The sequence below is a fragment of the Ophidiomyces ophidiicola genome, assembly GCF_022830035.1.
Source record: "Ophidiomyces ophidiicola strain CBS 122913 chromosome Unknown scaffold_3, whole genome shotgun sequence".
NCBI lineage: Eukaryota > Fungi > Ascomycota > Eurotiomycetes > Onygenales > Onygenaceae > Ophidiomyces > Ophidiomyces ophidiicola.
In genome coordinates this window covers 805505-818492 of record NW_026054643.1, presented here as the reverse complement: position 1 = coordinate 818492, position 12988 = coordinate 805505, and the positions used below count along the sequence as shown (strand labels likewise).

Genomic DNA, 12988 nt, shown 5'->3' with positions numbered 1-12988 from the left:
TTATTCTTCGTTTGCCGCTCCCACTACTACTACAGGCTCTGGCCGTGCCATGGTTGGCCCTGTCCGGGTGCCTGAACACCCGTCGCGAGGCTTGTTTGGCGCCCTGAGCCGGTGCCAGCACCGCAGCCCTACCGAGTTGGCACGATATAATTCCCATATTATAAGACGGCGCTGTCGGGCTCGACTGTGTTGGCGCCACAGCTGTGGTGGCGCGGCTTCACCAACACGCGCGTTCTCGCGGCGATCGCGTCTCACCCAGCTGCAATAAATACTCACCACTGCCACTCCCCCAGCACGGCGACCGACGCGCTCTCCCACGGGAGCAGCTTCGAGCACGAAAAACCCTTCCCAGCAGCCGTGCCAGCCGTGCGCACAGGAGCGCCAAAAATCCCTCTGGGCCCTCTGGGCCCTCCAAGCCCTCCAAGCCGTCAAAACGCCGGGTGGCATCAGAGTGGCCACTTACGAAACGAACACCGCGACGACGCCATTTAGCATTAGCGCCGGCCCCGGCTGCACTCGGGCTACGCTGCTTGACGAAGCCGCCGGCGATTGGGGTTGAGAAGCCTGTCGCCGGCAGGTTGTTTTACGTGCGTTCCTTTTTGTTGCGCCCGAACCGCAAGGCTGATACCAGCCCATTTTTTCTTTTAGTGAAGGGCCGCCCGCTGGCTATTATTGGCTAAACGGTGAGGAATGGCTGAGCCGTGGTTTCTCAGCCGCAGGCGGAGTCGGTGAGACAGTGGCGGAGACAGAGAGAGTGCGGAGGAGGAGGGCTCACACGACGGAGCTGTTGATATAAATCCCCTGGACTGCCTCTGCCGGGCATTTACCTAACTACCTACATAACCACCTCGTCCCTTACGGCATACGCATGTGCGACGAGGTACAGCAGCTGCCATGGCACACCCTGGAGCGTCTGCAGCCCACCTGCAAGCTCTCTGCTGCGGCCCGTATCCGCCGACGATCCGGCTCTCAACGCTTCTCCATCGAATGCGCGCTGGCGGGCGCACTGTCGCATTGTAAGCCTCGCTGGGGCCTCCGGTAGTTAAGGTCTGTCGTGCTTCTCACGGCGATCTGGAAAAAAAATTCAAGAAAAAATAATAATAATAATAATAATAGACATAAAAAAGAACGATCCTCCCGAGCAGCAAGGACCCGCAGAACGGCTGCATGGATTTGATTCCACACAGGATCCGGCAATCGTAACTTACTTTCGCGTAGGATGCCAGCCCTCGCGGCCTTTGAGTGCCTAAGCACCGCGTTCCCGTCCGTCTGGATGTAAGAAGAGCCAGAGCCCGCAGCGCTCCGGGCTTCCTTGTAGGGCGCGCCCGCAGGTGTGGGAGGCAACGGCTGAGCGGCACAACAGGGAGCCAAATGCGCTGGCAGGCCTTGGGAGTGTCTCATAAATTCTCCCAGCGCGCGCTGATACGCCACACGCACGCTGCCTAGCCCAAAGCATGCTGGCTCGACTGCGGCGGCGTCGTTATTAGTGAATTTCGTGTTTCCAAGTTTCCGGAGTAGTTTAAGGCGTGGCCGCTGGGGGGGGGGGGGGGTTTCCTTCCTCGCTTGAGCGGGCGAGAAGAGAAGAAAGTAATGAGAAGAGTTTCTGCGGGCTCAGCCAACGCCCGTTCGACTCTGCCACCACCACTACCATCACCACCACATTCGCTCCAATCCTGCCGCTCGTTTGTCTCTCTGCCTGCTGCCGGCCTTTGTTGGGAACCGCCAGTCTCCTCCCTCCTTTTTCCACTCCAATCCGCCCACCCCGATCGCAAATCGTCCGTCCTTCCGAGCTCTCCCCTGTCACCCTCGCCCGCAACCATCCCTCCCTCCCCCCAACACCAACCCGCGCACCATACCCGTGCATACTTTTCCCTAGGGCGTGTGGGAGGTCGAGCAGCGCCCGCTTTGGAGACAAAAACGGTTTTCTTAGTCTGCAGCGCGGGCATCGCGGAGCTGTGGCTTTGAAACGCCCGCAGGAGACTGTCCTCCTTGGGAGGCTGGCTCGCCCATCGTGATGAAGAGCCCTGGCCGCCGTACTGCTACTGCTGCCCTGCCGCTCGACTCGCCCCGGGAGACCGATCTGGCCCTGCAATGCCTCACGCGGCCCCGTCGAGTGTGGAATAGCGACGCGCGCTGTTGTGGTGGTCGTCTTCGTCGTCGCCGGATGGATCGTACAACAACAAGATCTCCATCGTCATCGTTATCACCCTCCTCGCTGCTGCTGCGGCGGCGCTGTCCAGCGCCCCTCCTCGCCCTCCTCCAGACCGTCGCTGTGCTCCTCCTGCTACTCGCGCCCGTGCACGCGGCCTCCGTTCCTTTCCATAACTGCCTGCCCGAATCGATCGTGAGATCGCAGCCCGTCCGTCTGCAATTCATACCCCTCTACGTCTCGGCGACTCTCGCCGCTTCGCCGCAGAGGCGCACCCTGAACGTCACCGTCTACGGCAATGTGACGGGCCTGACGACCCGTGAGGACTATCCGCTGCCCGACGACCCCCGGTGGTCGAATCCCAATGTCACCACCGGCAAGATCCTGAATGTCGAGCCGTCGACGAACGTGTTTACGACCTTTTTCGCTCGTCTGGATGTGTTGAGTTTCACGGTCTACAAGGCGAATTCGCGTCCGTTCTGTGAGACGGTGGTGCAGGGACAGTGCCCGATGGGCCCGGTGTTCCATGCCAACGCGTACGTTTTCGGCAAGCTTCATGTCTTCCCTGAATACTAATTTGTCATGTCTTCCATAGATCGGACATCTCGCGTCTACGGGCCTTCTCATTCTCGCATGACCTCTTCTCATCATATTCCTTCGCTTCAATACTTCCCACGTTTCAAGTGAATTCCGGCGACCAGGCCGGAACACCCATTGCTTGCGTCGCCGCTGACATAGTACCGGACCTAGGCCGCTCTCTCACCAATGTCCTCACGTATATTCCACTGGTCGTTTTGATAATAGTTGGGTTTGCCACTATATCTGCCGCGATCTTCAGCCCATGGGGTACTTCAGATATTTTTCGGTGGACCAGCAACTATGGCCGGGACGAAGATCTGCTTCGTCTCGTCACGCCGGGATTTGGGGACTGTTTGCAGTATATTCAATTCATTATTCTAACCAGCTCCCTGACACTAGACTATCCTGGCTTCTTCCAGCCTGCTACAAGTAAAGTGGGTTGGTCCGCGCTGATGTTCAATGAGAGCTTGGTGAGCCATGGAACTGGCGTTCAATCACTTCAGGATGGACTATACACTGTCAATGGCACCTACGGACTTGATCGTATGAGACAATATGTTGGCATGACGGCTCCCAAAGATGTATGGGCGGGCATGGTGGTATGGCTGCTCTCCATCATCGCCGGTGTCACCCTGCTCACCCAACTTGTCTTCTCTTTCCAATGGATACACCGCAAAATCGCCCATGAGCCAGAGGAGGACCTGCGATCGAAAAATCTGCCGTTTACCCTTGGAAACGTCATTCGTATCGTGTTCAACTACTTCTTATTACCCATCGTGTCCTTGTCAATGTTCCAGTTCGTCAAAGCCAGCTCTTCACCTATACTTACCGTCGCTTTGGCTACTCTTCTGCTTGTTTTTCTGGTCCTCTTTGCCGGCTGGCTTCTGATTCTTATCGCCAAAACACGACCCCGGTCATATCTCTTCGACGATCTCCCCACCGTCCTTCTTTACGGCCCTTTGTACAACACCTTTTCGGATAGCGCTGCACCCTTTGCATGGATTTCAGTTCTCCTTACATTCATCCGAGGAATCGCGATCGGCGCGGTCCAGCCATCTGGCATCGCGCAGATAGTATTACTCGCCATTTGCGAAGTGACCCTTGTTCTTACCATTGCAGCATTTCGGCCTTTTGAATATCCCACGTCCATGAATTCATATTATACTGTTCTTTCCATCATCCGATTTCTGACAATTATTCTGTGTGTCGCTTTTGTTCCGTCTTTGGAAGTGTCCGCTTCCTCCAGAGGTTGGATCGGTTATATTATTCTTGTAATGCACGGGGTCGTTTTGCTTTTTGGCTTCTTTCTCAATGCAATCCAAACGTTGATTGAGGTTGCTGCTCGTTTGCTTGGTGCTGGTGGTGAGGGAGGTGTTGAAGGAGGGGCTGCTAGAGGAGGCCTTTCTAAAGTATGCATCTTTTGGCTCCTTAAAACCTGGGCTTGAAAAACGTACTAACAATCGAGATAGGTTTTCGGTATGCGTCAACTTTCCCGTCGAACGTCCAGGCGCCGCCATGTTCCACGACATAGCATAAATTCGGAGGCAGCGATGCTAGGAAGTGACATGGAAAGACCGTCCACGCAATTGGACGGAGATCGAGCCCGCAGCTTTTCCGGCAGCTCTGCAATTCTTCTAGGCAGGCCTGGTGCTGGAAGCAGGATGAGCACTGGATTGGAATCCAACAGTGCCTACGGCGTAGCGAACAGCCGGGGTGATGGAAGCGTGCCATACACCCCAACGACGCCCGCCACCGCCGGCGCATTCCCTGGTGCAGGACGACACTCGGGAACCGGCTCGCCACGAACTGGCCTTGTGAAGCTTAAACATGCGGAGACGGCTGATCACTTCTATCGACCTCCTAGACAGCGCCGTGCCACGCTCGACGGAATGTCGCCATCCAGCCAGCGACATACATCGTGGGGTAATTGGAGTAAACGAGATTCGAATCAGACTGTGGGCGGGGATGAGATTGACGTAGTCGACGGTCCTTCGGTATCGGGCCGAGGAACGCCTGCTCCTGCGTACCTGGGTGTCTCTAAAGATGATCCTGATGGAGAGGAGGATCCGCGCCAACCTAGAACTGACTATGCTGTTCGTGAAGCCGACTTTTTCTATCGTGTTCGCGGTCCCGCGCTGTCCAAGGCTCCTGCTCGTAAGCTGAAGACTGGTCCGGCCGACCCGACTGGGCCCGTCTCGTCTGCCACGGGCTGGTTGCGGGGTCTCTTCAGAGGCAAAACGAAGGAGCAAGGACGAGGCTTCGAGGTTGTTCGCAGCGCCCGTGCACCTGTTCCTGGGGTGATGCTTCCTGAGGAACCGGACGTGTTTCCCGAACCTTACCGGGACGATCCCGAGCCTGCAGGGAGCAAAGCCAGGGATGCGGAGGCAGACGCAGGGGCCGGGCAGGGTAGTGAAGCCGAAACTGAGCATAAAAATACGACGAATGTTGCCCCGGAAGCTCCGTCGTTGCCTCCAATCGTCGCCACCGATGCCATTGAGTTGCCGAGTCGGGTGGGCACCAAGCGAGAGCCCCCAGAGCTCCAGGGCCTGCGAATACGACCGCCCACGATCCCGCGACGCAGCTCGAAGCGGAATTCTTCGACGGACATTGACCGTTCCACCGACAATGCTGCAAAGGACACTGGCCCTCACCCGGATTCCAGTGCAGAGTCCGAGGTAGAAACGCCGAAAGCAAAGACTAAACTGTTGCAGGACCCCGGTCGCCTGCCCTTCGCATCCAAATCGTCGTCAACCCCCAGTGACCAAATATCTTCGACCTCCACCGCATCAAGCATACACCACCCTCTTGATGACAACCCAGCCACCCCTCGCCCTGCCCACCGCAGCAGAAGGTCCGGCCCGGAGCGCTATTTGTCGAAACGAGCCGACCGGCCATCAAGTTTAGGATACGTCCAGCAACATCGAGCCAGCGATCACATCTACAACGCGAACTCGGCCAACTCGCCGTTTTCTGAGAGCACGGCTGAGATTGTTAGAGAGCCTTGATACATTTTCGCCGGACTTAAAGACGACAGCCTAGCGCCGCCATCCCTCCCCATCTCCCCCTCTTGTTTTTGGGTAAAAAAAAGAAAAACGATTGCAGCAGGATCGCCTTCATGACACCAACAACGAATTTCCTTGACCCCTCAAAACTCTGCAGTATTTTCTGTCAAAGCTTTTTTGCCAGCGTTGTTGATATTTGTTCTTGGGTGTTTTCGCCCTGTCGTTGGGGGCAGCGCGCTGAGTTGCCAACTTGCTTGCTATCTCCGAAATTTGGGTTCCATTTTCCTTTCTCTTTCTTCCTGGTTATCTTCTCAAAAAATGGTTTGCGTTGGAAGCGTCGTTTGCCTGTGTTTCCTTGAATAGTTCTATCATCTTCCGCCTCCTGTATAAATATCGGTTTCCAGCGATGGTCAATGGTCATGATTTCTTGCAATGGGAGGATGTCATTAATACGCTCTACAGCGTTAATAATATAGCAAATAATTCAAACCTAGCTAATTCTGTCTTCTCCAGACTTTGGGTGTTCTGGCCAGCAAGTCATCCTCTTTGACTTCGAGCGAGAGCCTGGTACGGAGTATGTAGTCGGTTAACAGCTGGATGACGGTGCATCATAAAGGCGCCCCCTCTTCTTTGTTCTTTTTCTCTCCAGAGTCAACGTCAGAGAGCTTGCCTGCAGGCTGTGTCCTATTCGTCTCCCTGGTGCGCCGGCTAGGTAGAGAGCGCCCAAAGACAAGCCAAGCTATGCCTGGGTGGCAACACACCGCCGTCTTCGACTGGTGATCGTCCACTTTTCGTCTGAAGCCGCTCGACTACCTCCGGCCATCACGCCCATCCTCCAGCCCAGCGACAGACCCTCCTTATTGCAGCAGAGCTATCAACCGATCTCTTTGGCCTTCTCTCGTCGACCGTCTCCTACCGAAACCCCCTCTCCTTCGTGTCGCTATTTGGTTTCGAAAGCCTACCCCTCCTTGCGCGACGACAGGTCACGCTCCGCAGTCATCCTGGAATATTTCACGCCTGCAGCAAATGACTATCCTTCGGCTAAACGACGGAGATTAATCTCGTCTCCCTCTGAGGGTTTTCTGCTTTTGCAGTCGCTACCTCCTGACTCCTCGCCGCCGATCATCGACCTCATGTCGTCCCCTACAGACCCGTCGAGCTCCGGATCCCGCCCTGGCAATGCCCCCCGTCGAGTTCGAGGATATTCTAGTGGGGGAATAGAGATCAGCTCGGCGAGTATCACGGCGGCTCCCATCGTGGATTTGACAGGCGACAGCCCAGAGCATAGCATACCGCCGATGATCGAGGAGGATCTGCAAGAAATCCATCCTACGCAACAGACGTTGGCTGAGTTCCTAGATGACCATTCTTCCCCTACTGAAACCCAGACACGAAATTCCAACGGCCGAAAACGAGGATACGCAATGCCACAGCCTAAAGAGCCACATCCAGGCCCCTCCGTGTTTCCCAATACCCAACCAGAGCCCGCTGTTAGACCTCGAACACGGACGTGGGACTTTTGGCCTTCTCATACCAACAATCATCTCCCTCTTTTCCAAGACCCAACAGCCAATCCACGCGCCTATAATCCAGCACTTCAGCGAGAAAGAAGCTTCTCGGACTGGAGTATTCCTAAATGGCAGCCGGACTCAGAAGTTTCAAACTGCCCTATCTGCGGGGCGGCGTTCAGTTTCTGGTATAGGAAACATCATTGCAGAAAATGCGGCCGTGTCGTCTGCGCCTCTTGCTCACCTCATAGGATTACTATTCCGCGGCAGTTCATCGTGCGTCCTCCACCTGATTTTCGCGGACCGGCATCCCCCCCTGTTTCATCGAATCGGTCCCCAGAGAACCTCATCGACTTAGGTGATGATGATGAAGAAGAAGCAAGTTCTGCACGCAGGCCATCGGGTTCTTCACGTGCTAATCAGCCTAATGATCTTGCAAACCCAGCTTTGGGTGGAGGGGAGGAGGTTCGCCTATGTAACCCATGTGTCCCCGATCCGAACCCGGACCCTCCTCGACAATACAATTTGTTAGATTCTCAGACACTCCCGGCCCCATCCAGCACGGCCAGGGGTGCATATCGCCATATGTTCCCACCCTCTGTCCGCAATCCTGGATTATACGAAGCTCTACCGCAATTCCATAGACCTTATTCTCCTTCCGAAACACGTTCATTTTTTGGCCCAGAGGCGACTCGAAACATACGACATGGCCTGCGAAACCCCAATGTATGTTCCAAGCTGACTCTGCCTTAAAGACATTCGTATCTACCATCTCTAATACCTACCATAGCAGCAGCCCTTTGTCCCCGAGGCATATCCGGTGCCAACATTAGCAGGTATGCAGGGCGAGCGACCACAGCCTCCAGCATCTGTTGGCCATTCCGTGCCCCCCCCTGTTGTTCCTGCTCCGGCTGGTACATACGGATCATCACAAAATACTGTTGTTCAGATCCCAAACCTCCCTATGTATTATCCGTTTAGCACTCCTGTAAGCATTTTCACCCACCGTATCCCTGTAGGGGATGTTTTGTATTGTCCGCGCTGCTGACACCCATTACAGGACTACTCGAATCGTCCAATGGCGGCTCGTTCGGCGCCGCTACACCACCAAACCCACTTTCATCAACCCCGCTCGCGCCACAGGGTTGACTTTAATCGGCCTCTTCCTGTTCCTCCAGCGCCAGTACAGCGACGGCCGACTAACGAAAATGATTCCTGTCCAATATGCAATCATATCTTCCGACCCCGCAACCAAGGTGGCAGTGAAACCCAACGAGAAGCACACATCCGCGAATGTATCCAAATTTTCCATAGGACTCGTGCAACGACGTCCGGTCGCTCTCCTTCGCCTCCTGCGGGATGTGACCAGATGATCCATTTCAAAGCTACTGAAAAAGACTGCGTTGGGCAAGATGGTGCGCCCCAAGAGTGCACCATTTGTATGGAGGAGTATGAAGTTGGAGTGGAACTTTCACGCTTAGTCTGCTTTTGTAAGTTCCATAAATCCTGCATCACCGGATGGTTTAAGCGTAAGGCAGAATGTCCTGTGCATAAAGTATCGATTTGAACATTTGGCCAAATGTTTGGTATTTGTTTACCGACGATGAAACCTCTTTTCAAGTTTTTTTTTTTTCCTTCATGACCATTTGGATGGGTACGTTTCTCTGGGTAGGTGTATGGGAAGGTTAGTCACACAGTTCCTTTTTTTTTCGAGCCAAATGAAGGGGCGTTGCTTTACAAATGGTGTTGATCATGTATTGGCGTTAACTGCACATCCAGTGGATTGCAGGCTTTCCTTTGCTCTCAACTTCCTGCCTGGCCGCCACTGCCCTGCGCCGCTTTCTGGCCCAACATTGCTTATACAACGGCTGCCCCCCCGTCACAATCCCTTTCTGAGCCCCATACCTCTTTGACGATAGCCGATAGTGTTCGTGAATGACAGCAGCTGTTTTTAATACGGAAAAGATGCAGAAATATCACTCAACCCGGAATATAAAATTAGCTGGCATCTGTGCCAAACGTGCATATCCGCTAATTTCCCTTGCGAACATCCATAGCGTCCGAAGCTAGGATGCGAAAAGTGCCCGGCAATCATATGGCTATACCCTATGCTAATAAATTTATACAAACCACTTAGTTATACAGATACGGGCCATAGATGAATTTGCTACCTCTTTACTAATCTCCCACCCAATACTGTGATCCTTTCCCGGGTAGGAATTATGTATTAAGTATTTCTATATTTGCACTGTACCTCCAGCTTTGGGTTGCACCGGTAGGAAACATGAAGTTCAACACATTTTCAAGTACTGTATATTCGATGCTCTAATCTGTTCTATCTCCATTTTGTCTGACAAATATCAACTTCATCTCTCACTGTCCACTCCCTCGCGAGGTATCTGGCTGCTAGTGATACGCGTTTCTGATATTGTGTGATGCTCGACATATTGTTTGCCCGAGTTATCAAGAATTGGCGCATCGAATCCGCAATCCACAAGCACTGGGTTGAATCGGTTAAGGCATTTCCTCCAATGCCCCGTCATCTGGGGGCAAGCACCCCAGTATTCGTGCTTGAACCACCATCTCGTTGGGAATGGTGTACACATATTTGTATCTCCAGAACAATCAATCCATGGTACCAGTTCACATTTTCCTTAAACTCTAACATGGAAACTCCAAGTTTGGAACGAGCATCGTTGTCCTCTAGGGCAGACAATACTGCGTTCTGTTGTTGAAGTTGTAGTTGTTCCTGTTGCTGTCGAGTCTGAATAGGTTGATGATACATCCAAGCCAGTGGCAACACCACGGATGCTGCCACCAAAAGATGCTTGGACTCCAACTGTCCATCCTTTTGTTCTTGCGTTTGCAACAGATAGACTGTGATGATTTGATGGTGATCTCAGCATCGTTAAGAGCAGAACCTTGGGCATCAATGTTTCTCCTAAAGCTAACCGTCACCTTTGTGGCCTCCTTCATTATATGTTTATAGAAGAACCCAGACCAGGCGGTGCAGTACGTAAGATAGAAAAAGCAGGTACGCTCCCAGTTCTTTTCCGTTGCAAACACTGGTGGGTTGGCTGCGTCGAGCTTCATTTTTTTTTTCCAAAGCTTGAATTCTGGCCTTTGCAAGTTTCGTTTCCGTGGTTTCAATAACTTTCCATCCGTTGGAAGTTACTTGTCTGGCAAAAACACTGGGTTTTCTTCCAGCGTGTGCGTTCAAAGGATCGGTCAATAAGCCCAAATTTGACAGAGGCTGAAGAGGCGGAGGCTCGGGGATGCTTGGAGCATTGATGATTGCACCTTCAGGAGGTTTTCTATTGATGGCAGCGGGACTTGGCCGGTCTATTGGCGGGGTTGGCATAGGCAGCCAGGGCTGCAATAAGCAGGTATTTCATGATTGTGTTGGAAGAAGATTGTCTTCGAACGAGGTGGAGTTGGCTTGACTGGAGGTTTTCTGGAGCTTGACAAGAAAGAGACTGAGATGGTCTAGAAAAAAAATCCGCATTTGAAGAGCGAGAAGCCGCAATATATAGATTTCCTATCACTAGCTAGACCACTGGATTCAAAGGGAAAAAATGGTCTGTAGGAATGGGACTCTAGAATTGCACACACCCTATGCTAATCGCCGAGCCTTCTTGATATTGACTGGAATGGCGTGATTCGGAGATACATACCGGCGAAAGTGCTTATCCCAAGAAAGTCTTTGGACTAGCTGTGATCCACCTACGCTTTCACCTGACTGCTGTAAAAGCTCAGTCGATCTAGACAAGAGATACTTTGTAGCGCTACATCAGTGAAAGCCATCTTAAGTCCACCGGTGAGACATGAATGAATTGATGTGGAATCACTCTGAAAACTAGAAAATAATGGTAGCATTTTGAATGTGAGGGTTTAACATTTGATTTTGTGCTGTGGTACTCACTTTGTTCGGATCTCTTTAGGGTCATACAATCAGTTAAGCCATTATGCAGTGTACACCGGTTGTATGTGTGTTTGTATGGAGTACAGAGACCCAAAGAGACCAACGGTCGAAAACAATGTGGGTCACTGATCATATTTTTGCTGCCAAACTACCTATATTTGCCCCTCAACTCCGAGCTCTTCACCGATGCTTGCTCCGTAATGGCCAACCTTACCCAGTCGGCTCGGTGAGCTTCAGTAATTATTTTGGGGGTGGGTAATCGTCTTGACTACTTCATATACTTTCAGTCGAAGGGGTATCAAGTCGCTAGGCTAGTTAGTTGACCTTTTTGGCGTGCCGTCTCGGGAACTTCGAATCATCTCTAGGGTTCAGTCAACAAGGCCATCATTATCATTTATTAATAATTATTGATACGGGGTACTCCGCACGAATAACTCCGTAGGCTATAAGCTTAGATAGTGATGGGCCTCAAAGCTAAAATGCCGACCTCCTAGAGGAGAACACCGACCCCCTGATTAGTTATCCACGGCGTATGTTATCAGGTTATACTCTGTAGTCCGTACGGAGTACAGACTGGTAGCTTTAGTAGGTAAGAGCGCGAGTTATGCCAAGTCCTTTCATAATACTCCGTAACTTGGCTCACTTTGGTTATGCCGTGGCTCGGCGTTGTAGGAGCCGTAGATTGCGTGTCTAACTATGTAGAGACCAGGGAGCCTTACTGATATAAGATGGTTAGGTGAAAAGGGGCAACACTAAACCCAAAGCATAGTTATGCCAGGCAGTTCAAGAGAGTGACTAACAGGATATGGCTAGTGATGTACTGCGGCCTCCGTACCCAAACAGGCATAACCTGCATAGTAACCCAGGATATAACACACACAATTGTTGAGGTCTGGCGGCAGCTATCCCATTAGTCACTCTCTTGACACTGCCTAGCATACTCATTACACTTTGGGTTTAGCATTGCTCCTTTTTATGGTTCACCTAATCATCCCATATCAGGTAGGCTCCCTATCCTCTAGTTAGACACGCAATCTATGGCTCCTCCACGTAAACCACTACTAATTGTCCATCAGTAGTGGTAAGATGACTGGGAGCCAAAGGCAGCCGATTACCACTAGTTAGAGTTTTGGAGGCATAATCAAGGCCTAAATATTAACGGATGCTGCCACCAGTAGGAAGAGGGGCCAGTACTCCGTAAGAAAGCTAGAATAGGCCGAGGTGATGTTCAGTAACATGGCCGAGACAAGGATAGAGGCCAAAAACTTAGGGCGAGGGGTTTAAGAGCTCTCATGGTGGATAAGGTGCGCTAACATGTGCCGGATAAGGATGCTTAATCTGTTATTAAATTATCCTTACCTGCTAAGGTGCCATTATAACGAGGATATTGGTACCTAAAGAGGCATTGGTATCTTTGGCGGTACTCCGCATTGAATCCCATTGTGCATTGGCATCGCAAATTTGACACCCGGGAAATTTTAAGGAGCCGGGCGACAGCGCCAGAGGTGATTGTGGCGGAGAAATGAAGTTGCTTGTTCCCAACAGTTATTCCCTCAGTCAAAGCTGACGCTGGGTCTCTTGTTTCCTCGCTCGAAAATACGACCCGCTTCGGCCCGTCACCCATATTAAGTGGGCTATAGGGTTTGTACAGCGATTCCCCAGCCGGCGCTGGAAAGGGGACGGGAAGGTCTTAGCGTGATCCGAGCTTGCTGGTTTTTTCTCCCTGGTATATTACTACTCACAGTGATGAGGATTCAGGAGGGCAAGTTTTCAGGAGGTTAAAGCCATAAGAATAGTGCCCTCGGTCATATGATCCTAAGGATGATCA

The 12988-nt window shown here is 52.2% G+C and overlaps 2 protein-coding genes across 2 annotated transcripts; both read left to right on the top strand.

The window, feature by feature from the left end:
* Window positions 1-2014: 2014 nt before the first annotated feature.
* Window positions 2015-5733, top strand: LOZ57_001307 (uncharacterized protein; the record flags this gene model as incomplete). Its single annotated transcript, XM_049250398.1, has 3 exons — window positions 2015-2685; window positions 2745-4137; window positions 4198-5733. 3 exons carry the CDS (start codon window positions 2015-2017, stop codon window positions 5731-5733), a joined length of 3600 nt encoding a protein of 1199 aa, XP_049110758.1.
* A 1130-nt stretch (window positions 5734-6863) lies between these two features.
* LOZ57_001306 (uncharacterized protein) lies at window positions 6864-8805 on the top strand (the record flags this gene model as incomplete). Its single annotated transcript, XM_049250397.1, has 4 exons — window positions 6864-7426; window positions 7490-7964; window positions 8029-8226; window positions 8299-8805. The coding sequence occupies 4 exons, from the start codon at window positions 6864-6866 to the stop codon at window positions 8803-8805; spliced, it is 1743 nt and encodes a 580-aa protein (XP_049110757.1).
* Between the last annotated feature and the right edge of the window lie 4183 nt (window positions 8806-12988).